The 22770-nt window shown below is 40.1% G+C and overlaps 1 protein-coding gene across 1 annotated transcript; it reads right to left on the reverse strand.

The window, feature by feature from the left end:
• Positions 1 to 11330: 11330 nt before the first annotated feature.
• On the reverse strand, positions 11331 to 21710 carry LOC139703513 (zinc finger protein 709-like). The gene is made up of 4 exons (XM_071606999.1): positions 21553 to 21710; positions 14139 to 14265; positions 13900 to 13960; positions 11331 to 13334 (listed from the first exon to the last, which is right to left on the reverse strand). Exons 1-4 carry the CDS (start codon positions 21553 to 21555, stop codon positions 11420 to 11422), a joined length of 2106 nt encoding a protein of 701 aa, XP_071463100.1. The 5' UTR covers positions 21556 to 21710; the 3' UTR covers positions 11331 to 11419.
• Between the last annotated feature and the right edge of the window lie 1060 nt (positions 21711 to 22770).

Consider the following 22770-nt stretch of genomic DNA (forward strand, 5'->3'; position numbering starts at 1 on the left):
ATATTTTTGGCCTGGTGAATTAGTCCTTTTATATCCGCCCATGTGATCCTGTGACAGTTCTCTTTCTGGGGTCCTCATGCCCTTTTGCATTTTTGCTTCCTCTCTTCTTATATTGTGCAGCAGGCCATCATGTTGGTAGGCATCTAGGGTCAGACATGCCAGGCTGGGGCCCAGATTTGCTGTGGATTTTTTTCTGAGAAGACACAAGAAAACCCCATATCTAACTTCATGAGGAGTGGTGAAGGCTCCTACCACTGATTGGTAAAGGAGTCTTTATATTGTACTAAGTGTTAATGAGAAAGCCCAATCAAGGGGCCAATGTTTGAAGCTAGGTGTGCATTCATCACCTTTAGGCACTGTTAATAAATTCAGAGTAAAGAGGATAGTCTTAAGAATACCATGGGGAGACGGTGAGGAGGTGCTGTCTCCCTCCTTTTGTTTTCAAATGGCAACCTTCAGCTCTTTGTGGACTCTTTTCACTATTCCTTGCTGCTGAGGGCTGTAAGGAATACTAGTGGTATGTTTAATATTCCACTCTGCACAGAAATCCTTAAAGGTCTTACTGGTAAATGTGAGCCATTGTCTGGTTTTATTTGGGAAGGTCTTCTCTTGGGTGTAAAACAGTGCAAGAGGTGAGAACAGACTTGTGAGAAGCTGGTTTTCTCTCTTGTTCCTGAACACTTCTCTGTGAGGATCTTTGAATGCTGTTTATGAGTTTGTATTTAAATTTACATCCAAGAGTATAACTTAGAGGTGAAAAATTTGCCTCTTAGGTGCACATCTGTGGTTTGGATACTCAATACTGCCAAATATCAATATGTGTGTGCGTGTTGCTTCTTTTTGAAGTTTAAAAACCTGGAAGATATAAATTTCATTTATAGTAAGAATTACATGTTATTAGAACATGAATTACTTTTGGAGAATTGTGAATTTTGCATAATAAAATTTTTATTTTTCAATGATTCATCAGAAATTTATACCAAACCTTTTCCAGTTAGAAATATTCTAGAAAACCTTGGTAAAATAATCTATTTTTTCTCAAATTAAATATTTTTAAGATCATCTTGTAATGTGTGCTAAGTGTGACTGAAAATCTTAGTGTATAAGTGTTCACTTTCCCTCACTCATTTCAGTAAAAATATGGGAAGTGGCATGTAGAATGTAAAGCATCATTTGACATACAGTGTGGATACACAAGGAGCAGTGGCTATGCGGAATCTTACTGGATTGTGTGCTGAGCATGGGAAGGATGGTAGTAGGCCCTCCGTGTATCTAATGTGGCTCATCAGACTGAACCCTGGCCTGTCCGTATTATATCATACCTGCCCTCACCCTTGACCTCTGCTGGCAACTCTGAGTCCTCCTTGATGTTCATTCACTTAGCATTCAGCCTTCACAAAAAAGCATTAGTTTGAAATGTGACATCAAAAATGAAGAGTTCAATATTTCTAATGAGTTCTCTGCTGAATTCTGTAATGATTTCTCTAAATTGAAAGAAAGATAATTGATAATGGTTAAATTATACAATGTGGGGAAGAAAACACAAAACTTACTGCTATTGATTAGATCCATTACTCAACTAAGTTTCTTTTCGTGTTTTGGATGTACATAAATAATAAATTAACAATATTAGAAGACAAATTGATTATATTGAAATTGTTATGCTGAATGCCAATCCAGGTAGACAATTTCCAATCTTGTTTCAGCAAGAGCAACAAAAAAAATCTCCTCTATCATAGTACATTAGCAGAAAATACACACATTTATATGTAGTGGACAATACACAATTAAAGTCTTATTTCAAATTACACATGTTTATCAGACAATTTTGTACAGACCTGAAAAGTGTATTTATATTCTAGATTGTTTTTGTCTCTACATTCTTGGTGTGAAGTAATATTTTCAGTTACTCTGCATTGTTGAATGGACTTGTAGCTAAGTCCCGGGGAAAGGGGCAGAAAGTTTATCTACATTACACACACCAAACCCTCTTGGTCCATCTGCTCAGGGCCCCAACCTCTCTTTGTTCCTAAGGTTGTAGAAGATGGAGTTGAGCATTGGGTTGAGGTGGTAGAAAAGACAGCAAGAACCTTGTCCTCTGCTGAAGACCAGAGGGATCTTGGCTGTGGGTAAGTGTAAGCAAAGGGTGCCTAGTGAATTGGGGTGCTGCAGGTGGAGTAGGCCTTTTGCTCGACCCTGAGGGCATACAACACAGAGCAACAAAGACTTGACCACAAGAAATGATTCCAGTTAATGCAAACATAAGGTAAAGGTGATGCTCACAAACACTGTGATCTCCTGGACCCAGATGTTCATACAAACAAGGGCCAAAATGCTGGAGACATAGCAGAAAAAAATGATTGATGGCCCTAAATCAGCACTAAAAGATAGATATGGAGTGTATATGTGATGGGAGCACAGGAGTGGATAAAGCCCTTTTTAAAGAACTATTATCACAGGGCACCATGGTACATGCCGGTAATCCCTAAAGAGGCTGAGACAGCAGTATCACAAGTTCACAGCCAGCCTTGGCAAAAGTGAGGCACTTAGAAACTCAGTGAGACTCTGTCTCTCACTAAAATATAAAATTGGGCTGGGGATATGGCTCAGTGGACAAGTGCCCCTGAATTCAATCCCCAGTACCAAAACAAACAAATGAACAAATAACACAGATATAAGGGATAGTGTATCTCTACTTATTAAACAAAGAAAGGAGAAACTCTGAATTTCACATTCACTGAACTAGGAAAGCAAACGCCATCTTAGGGACATGTGTGGAAATGTAACTTACATCAATGATGGACAGCCAACTAAGCAGGGAATAGAGGAACGTGTGGAGGAGGACATCCAGGAGGGTGAGAAGGATCATGCATAGGTTGTCAATTAGAGCCATTAGGAAGATGAGAGCAATGCAAATGAAGAGGAAAGACTAAATCCATTTTTATATTTTTATTATTTGGTACTGGGGATTAAGTCCGGGGGTGCAAAACCACTGAGCAATATTGGCAGACCTTTTAATTTTTATTTTGACACTGGGTCCTGCTATGTTGTTTAAGGCCTCACTAAGGTGATGAGCAAAACTTTGTCATCCTCCTCCCTCAGCCTCCTGGTCCACTGGAGTTCTAAGTGTGTGACACTGTGCCCAACAAGACTAACTCTCTATGATGGAAACAATTCCAACAAGATAAAATCAATGGACACTTCATCATAATTTGCCACAGAGCTTTGTTAGGGTTCACCTTGGTATGAGAAACAAGAATCAGTGTGTTGAGTAATGATTATTAAGTCAATTTGGAAAATTTCTTTCTGCAATCAGGATGTATGTTATTCATTAAATATGTGCATCTTAAATTAAATACCAGGGCTTTTTTTGTATTTGTCAAAAAGAAATCTCATGTTCTTCTTTAAAAATTAATATTTTCTGAGACTAATTATGACCAAAATGTTTTCTAAGAAACTTGGAAATTTAGTGAACCATAACATTTGTTACAACTTCAGTAGGATATGAATGTCTTGTATCCACTAATGCATTTACAAATTAGTATAAGGAATTATTTTTCCAGGATATAGGCATACAAACTTCATTTAAATTCATCCAATAGAGGTCCATATTACAAAATGTTTTAAAATCATCACAACATCATTTCTTTCTTCTTTATTTATTTTTAAGGCTTACTTCAAAAATTTCTTTGTTTTATTATGTAATGTAAGAAAATGTTTTTATCTTCTTTAATATTCTTTGTACAACATTCCCAGGTGTGGCATATCTTAAGTCAGGAAACATCATTTTTTCTCTGTTCTAAAATTCACAGTGAATTCTTATTGCCAAGACCTCACATACGAAGTCACAGAAATTCATACTCTGAATTTTCACTGTTCACTTCCACCCAGTCTCTTTTTGGTTTTCATCCAATCTTCAGAGTTCAGTAAAATGTCATTTCCATATCTGACATCTATGCCTATGTTCACTGCAGCTTCCCAGCTGTGCTGAAGCTCTTCACAAATAGCATTTGTGGTATGTCTCTGTGCTTCTGGGATGCTTATGCACCAAACTCATAGCTTTATGAACTCTTCAAAAATGAATTTGAACACAACGTCTGTCATTTGGATCTTGTGAAAGTGGAAGGAGGAGCTGTCATCCTGACAATATGCAGATCACAAGAGTATAGAAGATTCCAGTCTTGATGAAGCTCATCATTGGACAATTTTGAGAAGTACCACCAATAATTCTGTGCTTTTTAGGCTTATATATTATATTAAAGCCAAAGTTCCCTAGACTTGAGGAAAGCTCACATCATGAAACATTAAGATCCACACAAGTGGGATTATGTGTGCACATATGAAGGAGAAAGACCAACTAGAAAATGAACAAAGAACTTGAAGACTAAATTTCTCCAAAGAGGATATCCAAATGGATAATAAACACATTAAAACATGTCCTGCACCTGTACTCATCAGTGAAATGAGGATCAAATTCACAATGAGAAACCATTTCACATCCACAAGAAAAAAATTTATTCAAAAATAAATGACAAAATGTGTGTAGAACTTGAAACTTTGCTGGGTTTTTTGGAAATTTGAAATAGTGATGCCAATGTGTTAAGCAGTACAGTGATTCCTCAAAACAATAATCCTTGACTTAATAAATAATCCAGTATTTTCACCAGTGGGGTGCGTACACACATACACACACACACAAATAGTAATAATAAATAAATAAAGGTAAAACAGCTATCTGTGTGCCACATCCATTCTGAGGTGAATGACAAAATGTGATAGATATACACAATGATAAACTGTGGAGACAAAAATGTACACAGAGACATAGGCCACAATAACAATGAACATTGAAGAGATTATACTTCATGACAGAAGCCAATCATGAACTAGCGACAGGAATTGGAGTGAAAGTTGCCTGGGACTAAGGGAAGGGGAGAGAGTGTTTCATGAGTTTTACTTTGGACAGATTAAAAACCTCTGAAGATGCATGGCAGGGATGGTCATACATCAATGTGAATGCTCTTAATAGGACAAAATTATGCACTTAAAAATGGTTGAAAAATTTCACTATATATATCTTTACCTTAATGTAAAGCCAAAACTTTTAAATGAACTTCAGTTATTTCAAATTTGGATGGACAATTGTATTGTAAAATAATTTAGGTAAAATTCTGAGTATTTATGAAGCAATTGATATTTAATGATCGCATGAAGTTTGATAATTAGTAAAAGAAAAAAATTGAGAAAAGTAAATTATTTTTTAAATGTAATTTCAAATCAACAGGAAAAAAGATCAGATTGATAACCTCATGTATCATGATGTTTCAGTAACTTAGTTATTAGCAAGTAAAAACACACTATTTACAACCAAATAATACTACAATAATATCTATCATGTTTAATTTTCTGTAGGACTGTCAATGACTCACCTACCATGAGATGGACATAATTATTCTGATTTAAAATTTTGGAAAAAGAGAGGGAAGAGAGATAATGAATGACACATAAATCAGATATGTTTTCTTGGGTGTCAAAAAAGCCACCACAGCATCTGCTTTATTACCTGTGTTCCAGTCTTCTAATATTGTAACACCTATCTATAATGTTATATTAATAAAACAGAGTCTGCACCTCACAAGGAAGCAGCCTTAACTATCATGAATTTGTTTCAATAATGGGAGGATCTTTTTACTTATGTAAAATTACATCAAATTGAGGTCAATGGTCCACTTTCATTTTTATCCATTGAAGCAGTTGAAAGTACCTTTTCAGAAGCCCATGTCACAATGTTTTCACTTGCTTTGCTTTTCTTATACTCCCTCCAAATCATGCCGTCTCAATCCCAGCAGCACTTACAATATCAAGAAATATGCTCTCCCAGAAAAAAAAAAATTCTGTCCCAACCCCTTTTCCCATGTGGTCAACTCACTTTTGGCTGAATGAATTTGTGTTTACCTCAGACTACAAGTAAAAACAAATTAGAAATCACAGCCAGTCACAAATGACACAAACAGTTCTCCCTGGGGGCATGTTCCAGGGAGCATAATACATCCATGGTGCCCTGCAGAGTCTTCCCTAGGGTGGGAACAGGACAGGTCAATGGAGGTCCTTAAATCACAATATCACAGCAGATCAGAACCCAGGTATTCTGCTGGAGGCCGTCTCTCCCCCTGGCAGGATACCCAGGGTACAGGCAGAGTATACCAGGTTTCCACAGGACAGGAGGAATTGTTCACCCTGTGGCACAGACCAGGTTGACCCTGGGGCCCACTGGACCAAGACTGCACAGCAGGAGGAGATGCCAAACCTGTGGCATACACCATGCTGACCTGTGCAGAGAGGGGTCTGGAAGGAGCCCATGAGGCTAAGAGGGAATATGTTTCCTGGTGCCCACCAAGGCCATCAGGAAAGAGGAATGTGAGTGTGGAGAACTGAGGGGACTCTGAGCTCAGGCAGTGCAGGGAAGAAGGCGACAGTGAAGAGCAGATCCAGGCATGACTGGGTGGTCATGGCCCAGGATGTTCATCAGACCCAGGAGTAAATGGGCATCCATGCAAGTGCCTCCTGCTCCACAGTCATTAATAGACCCCAGGACCAGCAGTGTCCAGGCCTCTTGGGCACAATGACCCCAGCAGAGCACAGCAAGAACACCCAGAAGTTTATATAAACATGCAAACCCCTTGCAGTACAGGGCAAGCACTGGAAAGCTGGATCCTGGAAATTTACTGGCTGTAGGGTCAAGAGGGGTATTGCCTTCATGAAGGCTGACCACCTCCAGGGTGCTACACTCACTGTGGACTTCAAATGGGTCATGACTGATGGTAAGAAAGCTCTAAAGTGTCTGGGAGCCTTGAAACTAGTGCTCCTGAATCCCATCAGAGACCCTGCTGTTAATATTAAAAGAAAAATTCCTGGTTACCATGTGAAATTTTTTGCCAGTTGAGGCTCTATTAGTGATGAGGGCCAGATGAGGCTGGATGCCTGGGGAAGATTCAGGGAGCAGACTCATTGACAGCAGGGCTCAGAAGGGTATCACCTAAAATTTTCTGTACCTTGATGTTGGAATTTCATCATCTTTACACCCAGGGAGGGGGGTGGAGATTTATTTATTTATTTTTATTTTGTTTGTAGGAGTCTACATAAAATTTTTTGTTGGTTGTTCAAAAAAGTGAATTTTTAATCATTTTTGAGATTATTCACGTGTTTTTCAAGCTTTACTAGAAGAGAAGAAGTAACATCATTACATCTTCATTCTAACGCATATTGAGTTCTTTGCAAAACTTTTTTCTGATATTTGTTTTAAAGAAAATGATGGTGAGGGTCTCTGGAGAAGCTTACTTAAGATTCTTAGGTGCAGAAGGGGGCACCAATACATTAGGACATTCAACTGGGGCCCTCTTTACCTAGTTTTGATCACATGCTGTGTATGAAGAAAAGCATCGCACGATGGTTACAGGGCTACTGAGGTTCCCTGAACACAGAGAGAAGTCCAGCCTGGGTTTTCCGGCATATTCCACCTAAGTATTAATCATGGTGATAAAAGCTAAATTGGATGTCAGTGGTTAAAATTCCCTGCTGTTAAAGATGTTTAAGAAGAAAGAGACCAGATGAAAACATGGAGGAAAACCTGCAGCACTGCATCTACTGACGTGGTCATCAGTGGGGTCCACACACACAGCAGCAGCAAACTCACCACCTGAGCTAGGGGAGTGCTCACTGATAGAGCACCTGTCTAGCAGGCACAAGGCAAGATTGGGTCCCTGGCACCAGGGAATGAGAAGAAATAGAAAGCAACTCAATTAAGTACAGGGCAAAGTATATTTTGAGAAGATGCCTCTCCAAACAATACATACAAATTACAACTTTTATAATGCCCTTTAATGTGCCTACATACAACACAACACATGAGGCTTAGAAGAAATACGAGTGACAGAGTGGTGGTCCCAGAGTCATCAACAGGACAATAAGGCACCAAGGAAAAGGAAGAGGCCAGTAGCAGGGCACAAAAGGGAATATCTCTATGGTCCCAGCTGCTAGGAGGCTGAGGCAGGGTGACCACAAGTTTGAGGCCAGCGTCACCCCATCTCAAAAAATAACAATAAAAGAGCTAGGGGGAAGCTCAGTGGTGGAGAACTCCTGGGTGAAATCTGAAGGAAAGAAGGGAGCAAAGGAGGAAAAAAGAGACATTTAGCCAATCTGCACAGAATGCTGGAGTGCACAGGCCTCAACTCACATACACAATGTGTAAGCAAACTTTAGAAAGACACAAAAGAATAAGTTGAGAAGTCATGACGTAATAATTGATTTTTGAGAAAAAAAATAGTGGGCAGCAATGTTGTGAGAAAAGTCAAAGAAATCAATGGTTGCATTACACAGAGAGGATGAAAGAACTGCACTAGGGAGAATATGTAGAGAAAAGGTTGACTTGATCCTGTACATGCGTGTGCACGTGGGTATGAGGGTGCATGTGTGGGTGGCACAACTCAGCCCTCTCAGGTGTTTGTTTTTGTAGTTTCACTTGGTGCTCTAGATAACACTCACATGAGCACCAGGGCACATTCCATAGTCTCTGTGACTCTGCAAAGTTGATTATCTGGTGTCTGGTGCACAGAGGATACAAAAAAATGTTTGTTAAGAAAATTATGTAAAAAAAAAAAAAAAAGAAAAGAAAATTATGTAATACTCATATTGATTACTTACATTTCATTTTATCATAAGATCTTAATACAAACAAATAGTTTTTTCCCTGAAATATTAAAACAATTCTCCCACCCTCTTTTCAACAAAAATTATCTAAAATAAAATTTTTCAAAATGGACTTCAGTTTAGTCCATCTGGAAATATAAAAATTTGGGGTGTAAGCTGTGAATTAATGTCTTTCTGATACTCAGAATCATTCTAGAATCTTAGAGCTTTAAGGGCATTAGTATACATAAACACAGTAAAAAGGAATTCCTGCCTCTGAACCAATTAAGACTTGGAAACTCTGCAAAAACCAGGCATATATTGATTTACATCAAAGTTTCAAGAAACATCCAGGAGACAGGCATGATAGCACATCTGTAATCCCAGTGGCTATAGAATGAGAATCACAAGTTCAAAGCCAGCCTCACCAACATACTGAGGCCCTTGGAAAGAATTTTAAAAATACTTCAATCAAAATTTTTTTTAAAAAGAAAGAAATAAATAAAAAGGGGTAGAGATGGGATCAGGGCTTATGCATTTCAGATATGATGGTGGTGGTGGTGGTGATAATGATGATGATAATTATAATAGTAATGTTTATTTTCTTTTTCCCTCAATTCTATGACCCTGGTAATTATATTTAAAACTTCTCACATTTTTTAATTTTTTCACAACATATATAAGAGTCAGAAGATATATGAGGAGACAGAAAATATCATATTATTCATAAACCTGGAAAAAGTTATTTTTAATTATGAGACCAGAGTCATAAAATATCATTTGTTTGCTAAGGTCTTTAGTGGAAAAAAATGGGCAATATGAGAGAAATTGGACTCAAGGGAAGAAGAGAGATGAAAACTCTAAAAAAAAAATTTAAAAACTGCAAATACAGGTTAATACATTTTAACTACAAATCTTGTGTACTATTCTATAACATACTTCTATGTACAAAATCATAATACACACTAGATTTTGCGAGTGCGCACACACACAAACACACACAGTAAATATAAGATTATGTCATCATATGGGAGAGTTGACTACAGATCAACAAATAGAGAGAAAAATTAAATCTAACAAGAAGAGATATTTAACTGGGAGAAACATGTTGCTTTCACATCTTCATGCTGACACAATTCCTACATCCACTTCAGGGTACATTCTCCTTACCTCTGAATAGAAAGAAATGAAGGCACACACCCTTTTTTCACGCCTACACTGGTTTTCTCAGAAAAAGAGGATTCTTGCTGAAGGGGTTCCATGACTGTAATTCCACTGAAAAAGCAGGCTGAGGCAGGGGATCACAAGATCAAAGTCAACCTCAGCAACATAGTGAGGACCTACGCAATTCAGTGAGACCATGTCTAAATATTGGAAAAAAAATAAAAAGAACTAGGATATGGCTCAGTGGTTAAGTGTCTCTGGGTTGAATCCCTGGTACCAAAAAAAAAAAAAAAAAAGTAAAAAAAATTAAAATAAAATTTCTCCAGTCTATGTAAGTCTAAATGGATCTGAAACAACTGAAAGTCTCACCACATTTTTATATACAAGGCTTTTCTCCAGAGTGAGTTCTTCCATGATATTCAAAAAGAACATGGAAAAGTGAAAGTGTCATCACATTGTTTAAAGAACAGAAGGGTTTTCCCTGATGTGAATCCCTTTATGTCTTTGAAGGAAACCATGAAAGCTGCATACTGCCCCACATGGCTTTTCCACAGGATTTTCTAAAGTATGAGTCCTTTCATACAAGTGAACAAAATGGAAACACTTGAACACTTACTTGCATTGATTTATTCATTTTAGCATGAATCTTTCAAGAACAGTCTTCCCAGACCTTATAAAAAACTGGGAAAATTAGAAGACTTCCCACATTAATCACATTCTCAGGGTTTCTCTCTGTATTGTCATATATGAGAAGGATAGCAGGGCTGGGATGGGAAGCTGACAGAATGTACCCAATCTTCCTCATTCTGAGGGTTTGTTTTCCAGTGTGAGTGAAATGACTTTGAAGGCAACAGGAAAAATGGAATGATTTTCCAAATTCTTCACATTTAATGCTTTATTCAGTTGGATCTAGTAGAGTTTGCCTTTAATCCCAGAGACTCGGTTTCGGAGGCAGAAGGATCACAAATGTGAAGGCAAACTCAGCACCTAAGCAAGGCCTTAAGGAACTCTGCCTATCTCAAAATACAAAGGAAAAACGTTGTGGCTCAGTGATAGATGACCCCCAAACTAACTCCCCAGTACTATTTATAGGTAGGTAGGTAGGTAAGTAGGTAGGCAGGTAGGTAGGTAGGTAGGTAGGTAGATAGATAGATAGATAGATAGATACATTTGGACATGTGAGCACTTTCTTCTCTTTGAATTTGACAAGAAATATTGATTTACCACATATCACATTCGAAGAATTTTTCTACAGAAAACTTACTACATGTTAAAGAGTGAAACATTATTAATGGAAGACTTTGCCAATTGTTTTCCTGAGTACGATTTCTTTGCACTATGGGTTCCTTCATGTAAGTGAAGCTGAGCAGATGTAACAAAGGCTTTTCCACATTGTTTACAACCATAGAACTTCTCTCCAATATGTGTTCTTCCATGTCTTTGAAGGACACTGGAACTAGCAAAGGCTTTGCCACATTGCTCACACTAATAGGGCTTTCCTTCAGTATGAGTTTTTTCAAGTTTGGGAAGGTAACTGGAACTAGCAAAGAAATTGCCACACTGCTTACATTCACAGGGCTTCTCCCCACGTATGTGTTCTTTTATGTTTGTGAAGGTTACTGGATGTAGCAAAGGCTTTGCCACACTGCTTACATGCATAAGGCCTCTCTCCAGTATGAATTCTTTTATGTAAGTGAAGGTCAAAGGAACGAGTGAAGGCTTTGCAACACTGCTTACATGCATAAGGCTTCACCCCAGTATGAATTCTTTTATGTGAGTGAAGGCCAGAGAAATGAGTGAAGGCTTTTCCACACTGCTTACACTCATAGGGCTTCTCTCCAGTATGCGTTCTTCCATGAATCTGAAGGAAACGGGATCTAACAAAGGCTTTGCCACACTGCTTACATTCATAGGGCTTTTCTCCATTATGAGTTTTTTCATGTGAGTGAAGCTCACTGGATCTAGTAAAGGCTTTGCCACACTGCTTACATTCATAGGGCTTGTCCCCAGTATGTGTTCTTTCATGCCTGCGAAGGCTATTGGACCTAGGGAAGGCTTTGCCACACTGCTTACATTCATAGGGCTTCTCTCCAGTATGAGTTTTTTCATGTGAGTGAAGGTGAGAGGACTGAGTGAAGGCTTTCCCACACTGCTGACATTCATATGGCTTCTCTCCAGTATGAGTTCGTTCATGTATCTGAAGGTAGGAGGCAGTAGTAAAGGCTTTTCCACACTGTTGACATTCATAGGGCTTTTCTCTGGTATGTATTATTTCATGTTCATGAAGCTGATGGGATGTAGCAAAGGCTTTGCCACACTGCTTCCATTCATAAGACTTCTTTCCAGTATGAGTTTTTTCATGTGAGTGAAGGTAACTGGATCTAGAAAAGGCTTTGCCACACTGCTCACATGCATAGGGCTTCTCTCTAGTATGTATTATTCCATGTTTGTAAAGGTCACCAGACCTAGCAAAGGCTTTGCCACAGTGCTTACATTTATAGGGCTTCTCCTCAGTATGAGTTTTTTTATGTGACTGAAGGGAACTGGATCTAGCAAAGGCTTTGCCACACTGCTTACATTCATAGGGCTTCTCTCCAGTATGTGTACTTCCATGTCTGCGAAGGTAATGGGATGTAGAAAAGGCTTTGCCACACTGCTTACAATCATAGGGCTTCTCACCCGTATGAGTTTTTTCATGTGAGTAAAGGTTAGAGGACTGAGTGAAGGCTTTCCCACACTGCTTACATTCATAGGGCTTCTCACCAGTATGCATTCTTCCATGAATCTGAAGGTAACTGGATCTAGCAAAGGCTTTGCCACACTGCTTACATTCATAGGACTTCACTCCAGTATGAGTTTTTTCACGTGAGTGAAGGTAACTGGATCTAGAAAAGGCTTTGCCACACTGTTTACATACATAGGGCTTCTCCCCAGTATGCATTCTCTGATGTATTCTAAGTAAACTGGAATAATCAAAGTCTTTCCCACATATCTTACATTTGAAATGTGCATTCCCTGTGTGTGTGATCCTGTGCCTTTGAAGACTTATGTGTGAAATACAGGTCCGAACACCTTGTTTACATTCATGGAGTTTCTCTCCAGAATGAGTTCCTTCATGTCTTCTAAATAAACAGGAGAAATGAATGGCTTTCCCACATATGTCCCATTGAAAATGTTTATCTCCACTGTGTGTTATCATGTGTCTTTGAACAATGGAGGGATAAGAAGAGGCTTCACCACATTGTTGACATTCACCGGGTCGTCCCCCAGTATGAGTTTCTTCATGTCTTTCAATGTCATTGGAACAACTGATGACTTTCCCACATACTGTACTTTCATAAGGTCCATCTCCAGTTTGTATTAACATTTGTGTGTGAACACTTTTGAGAGAAACCAGAGATTTCCTATATTGTTTCAATTCACATGGCTTCTCTTCATATTTCTCATGCTTGTAGTATTTGTGTCCAGAGTGAGATGTGATCGGCCTATGAAGGAATGAAGGACATATGAAGTCTTTTACACACATAATGAACTCACATGGATTTACTCTATTAAAAATTTTCTTTCTTCAGTTAAGAATTGGAATCGATTTGAAGGTTTCTCCACACTATTTTGTGCCTGTCAAGTTTACCATATGACTTCTTTGAAGAAGAAGTGACCAGCACATAATCAATGCTTGATTCATTCACAATTTTCTATTTATTTATAGATCTTTACATTACTACCAACATCAGGTAAAGGCTAGGTTTTCTGACTTGTTCAACTTGCCTAAAAATAAAAAGATTGAAAGGAAAAAATCCTTTACATCACATATTCTCTATGGCTATTATCCAAATAGTGATATTCACAAATGCAATTTCATAGTACTTTTTGCATGTCAAATCTTTGAAAAGCCTGAATATCTGTTACAGCTAAGAATATATTTCTAGTAAAAAACACTATAAGAATAAATACTTCTCAAATTATGCATACTTCGTTGGTTGGTTTACTTTAAAAATTAAATGACAGTTCTCAGACCCCCTCATGGACTCCTCTTGTGAGTACAGTTACCTTACATTGATCCCAGAGTTTTCAATCTGAACTTCAGTGATCTTGTTTTCCCATTTGTTTCCTAAAATGAGAACAGAACAATCTTTATGAGTATTTAGGAACTAGAAATGCTTTGCCAAATCCTAGGTGACATTTATGCTGCAATTATTCACCAATTGATTCCCTTTTCACCTTCTATATAAATGACCAAAATAAACATGAGTTCTCAATTTGATTAATTTTAGAAACATCATTATTACCTATAGAAGCCAGGTTTCTGAGGACTTCCAGCATCACATCTCTGTAAATATTCTTCTGGGAAGGATCCAGCAAAGCCCACTCCTCCTGGGTGAAGTTCACAGCCACATCCTCAAAGGTCACTGAGATCTAAAATATCCCACCAAATTAATAGTGGAGGCCAGGAGAGATTAAGAGCATGAGAAATCTATCCTCAACATGCATGATGTTCACATGATTCCCTGGCCTCTTGATTAAGTCCACGATTTGGTCCATCAAATATTTACTGCACTCAACTTCTTACAGCCATACCAACACTAGAAATTGGCTACTCAGAAGGCAAACATCTTGGGCTGAGGATGTGGCTCAAGCGGTAGTGTGCTCGCTTTGCATGCGTGTGGCCCGGGTTCAATCCTTAGCACCACATACAAACAAAGATGTTGTGTCCGCCGAGAATTAAAAAATAAATATTAAAAAAATTCTCTCTCTCTCTCACTCTCACTCAAAAAATAATTTTTAAAAAAGAAGGAAAACATCATAGTGACTTATACCCTTTCTTTGGTGAGTTCACATGAAGTAAGTCAGGCTTCCAAATTACTCCTTACTTTTTATTGGTTGCACCTCTATTACATGTCCTAGAAACATCCTGTGTGGAACAGAGCTAATATAAGCAATTCTGATAGTGCTTATCTTTAGAAAAGAAAGGTGATGAGTAGGAAATTGCAGGAATCATGAAACTAAGCATTTGAGAGAGATTCTGACAACTACAATGGCTCCCTGTACCAACAAGGTTAATATACGCAACAGGGTATTTACTAATGTCTTGTTTCCTCTGAATGTCTATTGTTCCATACTTAAAGAAATGTCTATAACCAGCCCCCACCCACAACCTCTGGGCATGGGGTCACTAAGGAGATTCCTTCACAGACAACATTTAGACAACCTTTCACACAGGTTGTCACATTGCATTAGCTGGAGATTGAGCTCATCCTGTGTGATTACACTGAGAACAACTAGAAGTTCGCAGGTGCTTTACTCCAGAACAAATGTAGTCAACTAGCTTACTATTAAATGACCAAAACAAACATGAGTTCTCTATCTGATTAATTTAATTTATTTATTAATAAACACAACAATTTTATAATTTCCTCTGGTTATTGTCAAATCAGAATGGGGTAAGTGAAAGATGGCACATGTCTTAGAAATAACTCAATGACCCAAAAAATATCACCTTGTCCAAACAACAGCCTTACAAAGTTTTATAACTCTCAAAACAATCTTCTTAATAACCAGCAGGCATGACTTTTCTAAGTCTCATGGGAACAATGAATGTCCAATGACTGTCAAACTCTTCTTAACAGCAGCCAGTTCACTACCATAATGTATAGTCATCAGACACATACCAATGTTCTGCTCAAGGACATTTTGATCAACGTTGGGCCACATATACAATGGTTGTCTGTTGTGAAAGAGATTCCTTGTGCCTGTAGCAATGGTGTTGCAAACAAACCTAAGGCAGAAGCTCTTCCAGAGTGTGGTAAAGCAACAAGTTTGTAGCCCAGATTCCTGAACTATCCCACACAGTCTGGGTGTGAAACAGGCCACCATACACATCTGTAAGCATGCTATGATGTCTTCACAGTGATGGAACAGGCAAAAAGAAAATGTCCCTGCCACTGACACATAACTACACCCAAAAACTGAAAACATACCCCAGGGGCTGGGGTTGTGGCTCAGCAGTAGAGCACTCGACTCACACATGCAATACCCTGAGTTCAATCCTCAGCACCACATACAAATGAATAACTAAAATAAAGGTATTGTGTCCAACTACAAATTAAAAATAAGTATTTTTTTTAAAAGTCATTCCGACTGCTGGTGTGGTGGTGTGCACCTGTAATTTAGCCACTAGGGAGGTCAAGAGAGGTCAAGGCATGCAAATGGCAAGTTGGAGGCCAGTCTCAGCAACTTAGCAAGATACTCAGAAATTTAGAGAGACTGGTCTTCATCAAAATTTAAAAGGGGGTCTGGGATTGTACTTGAGTGGCAGAGCACTTGCTAGCATGTTTGAGGTACGAATATGATTTCAGCAACACAGAAAAATAAACAAATGAAATAAATGTATTCTGTCCATCTACAACTATACAAATATAAAAAAAATAAAAAGAAATAATAAATACATAAGAAGAAGGGCTGAGAATGTGCTCAGTGGTCAAGTGCCTGTAGGTTTATTCCCCAGTAAAAAACCTGCCCACCTTTAGAATGCTGCTCACAAATTGAAATTCATTTCTGGAGGATAACTAAGCATGAACAAGTCCATGGTCTCAATCCCCACCACTCAAAAGTAAGCAAATAAATAAACCACAGTCTACAATACTAATTATCTTGGACTGGAGAGTACCTCGGTAGTAGAAAACTTGCCAAGCATGTATTTGGCCTTCCCTTGGATCAATCTCCAGCAGTCCTCCACATACACACACACACACACCAAAAAAAAGTACATGTAATGAGAGATAAAAAATATTATAATATAAAAGGTACACAATTAGAGGCATAAAATACAACAAAATCAATGGAAAGACAACACACTTTCTCACAAAGGAGATTGAATGTTCCCATGATCGACACTCTCTGAGAAAGCACTGAGAATTTCAGGAAATTCTGTGAAATTTAGGGCATGGTTTACTGTATTTTGGGGGTAAACTTAAAAAAAAACTACATCTAAAAAAGGAAATAGTAGGGTTGGGATTCCGGCTCAGCAGTAGAGTGCTTGCCTAGCACATGAGAGGCTCTAGGTTTGATATTCAGCACCACATAAAAATAAATAAATAGGTATTTTGTCCAACTACAGCAACAACAAAAATTACTTTTCAAAAAATTGGAAATAGTACACTATATCGAAGATCAGACAAAATATTGTACAGGACAGAGTAGAGAGAGCATTTATGTTCCACCCAAATTTCATAAGCTAAAAGGCCAGCTCCCAAAGGGGTAGCCCTAGGAGGAGGCACTTAGGAGGGAACAGGAATCAGCTGTCATAGTGGGAGTGCTCTTGAAGGGATCAGCACCCTTATTTAGAGAGACATATGGCTCCTTTCCAGAAAACAAGTGTCATTTACTATTTCACTGATATTCAGGGATTAAATGATCATAATTGGGTATTTCAGGTATTGCTAAAATTGTCCTTAAAATTTACAGTGAAGACAGGAGTGATGGTGCACACCTGTAACCCAGTGGTTCACGAGTCTGAGTGCCGAGGCAATGTAGCAAGACTCTGTCTCAAAACAAAGAATCTAAAAGGGGCTGGTGGTTCAGCACCTCTGGGCTCTATTCCTGATACCAAAAAACCACAAGTTAACATGAACCTGCCAAGTCCAGACAACAACAGTGAAAAACTGTCATCCTTTGTCAAATTCATCACCTTCTGAAGGACACATACTAGTTTTCATGAAATCACATTCATGAATTTATCCACCACTATTTTTATAGAATTGGACTCAAATTCTGCAGCAATAATGCCAGACAGAGTTTCTCTGTATCTTACATGGCATTTTGGAATCTAGGGTTGGATTTCAGTTTGAAATCATGGAAAAGACAAGATTGAATCATACAGATTTTCTATACATACTCAGGGGTAGCAAAGGTAAATTAGCTAATTACGACTTTTCTTTTTATTTTTATTCATTCTTTTTTTTTGGGGGGTGGTACCCCAAGATTAAACCCAGAGACATTTTACTATTGAGCCACGTCCCCAGTCATCCAGTCATTTGTATATTTTATTTTGAGATGCTGTCTAACTAGGTTGCATAAGGCCTGGATAAGTTGCTAAGGCTGTCCTCAAATTTGCAACACTCCTGTCTCAACCTCTGGAGCAAGAGGGATCACAGGTGAGCATCACTGTACCTGGCTGTAAGTTGGGATTCGTAACAATGGAAATGTAACTAGACTTTTTAAAATCCACTTCTCTCTTGTGTATTTAATAACAGTCCATCCCATTTGGCTCTGAATAAGTAAACCTGGGCCTCAGATAAGTGAGCACATCATTTCAAAGTGATGCACAGAAAGCTTTGGTGCTGAGGGAGCACATATGTGTCAGGCTCAAGGGGCAGGGAAGGTCCCTGACAGCAGGAACATACTCCCTCCTGGTCTTGCTCCCTGAAAGCATCCAGGATCACTGTCCCAGGGACCAAAGTAGCTGTCTAGATGAGGCCTGTTCCAGGAGATTCCTCAGCTCAGAGCCCCCAGCAGCTTCCCGGAGAGGCTGCACCCTACATCTCAGGCTGTCCCCTAGGAGGAGCTGGCCCAGGGCCTGAAGTTCTGTTCACCCTGCAGGGCACAGGGCAGCTGTGGGCACTTTGTGGCAGCTCCAGGAGAGGATAGTGGCTGAGGACATAGGACCCTGTGAAGTGTCCAAAGGGAAACTCTGCCCAAGAAATCTGACATGGTGTCTACACCTAAGGAAGGTAAAAGGAAAAGCACAAGATTTTTACAGCTGTGAACTCAAGTTCTCTATACAGTCACATCTACATCAAAGAACCTTCAGAGTACTTGATTTTAGCTAACTAGACCACCATGAGGGTAGAAAGGCAGGGTTCTGTATGGAGAACAAAAATTATCTTGGGCTATCTTAAGCCCTTCAATAGCCAATCATCTTAATTTCTGTATCAGACCACAATCTCAAATATTCTCAGAATATATCACTAACCTTACCAGACATCTCCAAAATCTACCAAAGCACAGAATGCAATAACAGACATACAGAAGAAATTTTCTTTATTTTTTTCTGTACCCCAATAATCTGAAGTTCCTACCAATGCAATTGGTTAATGCAGTGATACATAGTTTTGTTTTTTTTTTTATAAAAGTTCATGTAGGCCAGACACAGTCGCACACAACTGTAATCCCAGCAGCTTGAGAGGCTAAGGTAGGAGGATCGCTAAATTCAAAGGCAGCCTCAGCAACTTAGTGAGACCATAAGGAACTTAGTGAGATCATATGTGAAAATACAATATAAAAAGGGCTGGGGATGTAGCTCAGTGTTTAAGTGTCCCTGCATTCTATCCCTGGTATGTTAGAAAAAAAAAGAAAAGAAAAAAGAAAGAAAGAAAGAAGAAAATAAAGAAGAAAGAAAGAAAGAATTGATGTAATTATGTAATTTCTTCCAGGGAGGGACACACACATCATTCAGGGTAACTTGAATCCATGTACCTTAGTATAGTCATTAATATTTGGGTTAAAATGAACTATTTTCTGTAGCTGGGGTGGTCAGTGCCTTTAATCTCAACAGCTTTGGAAGCTGAGGCAGGAGGATCACAACTTTCAGGCCAGGCTGGGAAAAATACCCAGATCCTTTGTGAAAAACATATTGAAAAAAGCTGGGGATGAAGGACAGTAAATGAATCAGACATTATTGTAGTGGCATCGCCTTTTTTTCATAGAAAATTTTAACTGGGTTTCTCCAGAAATCTTCACCATGGCTAATTTTAGGACTGTCAACAAAACAGTGTCCACAAAAAAGTTCAGTGTAGACAAACTTCCTATTTTTGTGTTGCCCTATTTTCTGGGCCACTAGTCTGAAAGAAATTAGCACTCCAAGTGCTGGACTCGAACTCCCCTTACTAGTTTTTTACACACTTGCATCCAGTATAGTAGTTTGTAGAAATGTGCAAACAAGGCCTCTGGCCTTGAGCTGGGCTTCACAGAGAACTTACCAACTAGGCTTCATGGAAACAGCTGGTGGGGGAGGAAAGAAAGGGGAGAAGAAGCTCTCCCCTTCTCAGGTGCTGTCCTTGAAGGCTTAACTTGGTCAGAACAGAGAAAGAAAAAGCTGTTTTTATGTGTGTGATGTGACAACTTGACTATGGCGACTCCATTTTGTGAACTTAGCCAGGACACACAAAAAAATCATGACTGGGGCAGTTTGTATTCATGAAAATCCCCAAGAACACAGAATGAACTATGGTGCCAACTGGAGACTGACTGACTGCAACTTTCAGCCTTGTTTGCATTGCCTGAACCCCAAATGTCCCTTTTGTGGTTTTTGTGCTTAAATATGGAGCCAACTGAAGGCAGGGGCAGCACTCTGACCATCTCATTCTTTTGAGAGCAGAGTGTCTGCCAAGAGCCAGCAATAAAGGGTTAACTGGAATGAGACTGTGTGGTCTGAGAGTTATTTGAGAGTCTCAGTTTTACAATGTGAACTTCTGAGCCCCTCCTCTTACATGATGAGTATAAAATCCTAAAACCACCTGAACTCAGGGTTCAGGGGATGGATTGATTGATTACAGCAAAAGCTGTGCCCTCTGAGACTGGCTGCAGCCAGATAAAACTGTTTCTGGCTATCTCCAGTGCCTTGCCTCCTTTGTCCCTACATCAGTATTACCCTGTGTGCTTACATGACTACATGACTGGTGAGACTCTACATCATGGACTATCAGAAAAGGGAGCAGTTATACTCTATTGATGAAGCCCAGGATTCCATATCCCTGGGATCTATAAACAACCTCCTTATTCCCTTTAAAGCAGTTATTTTGACCAAACACAAGGAACTGTTAAGTGATTATTCTTTCCCCTCAAGTATAATATTCACAAATAGAAAACAAATGCTGTGGCTGGGGATGTGGCTCAAGCGGTAGTGTGCTCGCCTGGCTCGCGAGCGTCCAGGGTTCGATCCTCAGCACCACATACAAACAAAGATGCTGTGTCTGCCAAAAACAAAAAAATAAATAAAAATTCTCTCTGTCTCTCTCTCACCTCACTCTTTAAGAAAAAAAATAAAATAAAAAGAAAACAAATGCTTTCAAAAGTGTCCTTCTTGCCAGGGACAGTGGCACAGGCCTGTCATTCCAGATATGTGGGAGGCTGAAGCAGGAGGATTTCAAGTTAAGGCTGGGGAGGGAGGGAGGAATGGCGGGAGGAAGGAAGGAAGATTCTTTCCAATATTTCACTAAGTGATAATGAAAATTAGCAGAAGGTGTCCATTTGAACCGAGTGGGAAGAACGAACGTCAGGCCGAGCTGTGAGGTGGAGGGAAGGAGGGTTTTAGAAGGCAGGAGGCGCCTGCAAATTGGAGGACCTGCAGCAGCCTCCGGAGGAGCTCCACTGGGAGAAGGAAGGTGCATTTGTGGTCCTGCTTCCTACACGTTGGGAAGAGTGGGTGTGGGCCACCAGTAGGGAGCAAAGGGGACACCAGGGACCTGAGCCGCCCTTCCAAACCCAGGGAACCAGGGAATAGGGCCCAGGGCCACCCTCCAGCGGGGACTCAGCCGCGCTCCGCAGCTAATCTCAAAAACCAAAAACCCAGCTGACCCCAGGGGACCAGGAGACAGGGGCCAGGGCCACCCGCCAGGGGGACTCCGCTGCGCTCCGCAGCTCACCCGCGAGCCGGGCCCCAAGGCAGATGGTGATGCGTACCTTCAGCCCAGGTCGCAAACTCACCATTTTTGGCTTCCGTGGTGACCCGGCGTCCTCTGGAGGAACCTCCGGGTACCCGAGATGGGGGGGCGGGGAACACAGGCTGCACAGAGTCCTTGGGTCCCTGGAGCAGAGAACCCGGCCCTGAGAAGGAGTAGCCCAGTAAGTAAGGAAGAAAAGCCCGCCCTCCCCCTTCCTCTGCGCACTGATTGGGCAGTTCCCCCAGCATCCGGGATGGATGACCTCCAGGCCCGCCTCTGCATCGTGACTGACAGCCAACATCATCCAATCACTGGCTGAAATTGGGTAGAGTGACAGATTCTTGGCCTCAGCCCTTTTCAGGAGGACCTTCCGGACTGTGCTGGGAACTAATCCAGGTGGGAAGCCTTGGCTTTGCCTGTGGTACAGAGGTGACATCTGGCGCTGAGCTAGGCTTCAGCCATAGAGTGCTTTCCGAGCATGGGGAGGCCCTGGGTTTAACCTCAACACAAAAACAAAGCACAGCTTCTCAGGGAGGCTGAGGCTGGAGGAGCCCAAGGTCAGTGAGACCTTCTCTTAAAATAAAATGAAAAAGGTGGGGATGTAGCTCAGAGGTCCAGGTCAAGCCCCACTGGGTTTATTCCCCAGTACCTCAAAGAAAAACAAAGAACTATATAACATATATTTTTTTCAGCTGATGCGACCTCAAGCGACTTAGAAAGACACAGTCTCCAAATTTTTGAAACAGTATTTAAAGATATCATATGTATGACCCATACATAATATCTAAAAATGAGAACAATTTGAAAACTATTTTAGTAATTCTCATCACCTCCTGGCCTCTGTTGCTTTGAGGAGGCAGCCTGAGCAATGAAAGGAAGCAATTGGGGTTGGCTCTGATGCTCAGGATTCCATCCCCAACAGAGAGGGTGGGGGAGGAAGGAAGGCAATCCTCTAGGGCAGCAATGTGTGGTGGAAATAAAATGGGTGCCTTGTGCTTAGTGAGAACGTTCTACTTCGACTGTTAGGAAGTCTTATGCAGAGACCTGACTCTGGTGATCACACAGGTCTGGTCAGGTGTTTGCCCCAAAATCAAACAGAAAAGGTCATGATGCAAAGCAGGAAAGGAACTTTGACCAGTGCAGCTACACCAGGATGACAAGGAAACCCTATCCTTACCCTGTCTTCAGGTGCTGACAAGGACTTTGAGGTTTTATAGAAGGATAATTATAGGCTGTATGCACAGCGGAAATTGTAGCTAGG

Source organism: Marmota flaviventris, chromosome Y, assembly GCF_047511675.1.
Source record: "Marmota flaviventris isolate mMarFla1 chromosome Y, mMarFla1.hap1, whole genome shotgun sequence".
Taxonomy (NCBI): Eukaryota; Metazoa; Chordata; class Mammalia; order Rodentia; family Sciuridae; genus Marmota; species Marmota flaviventris.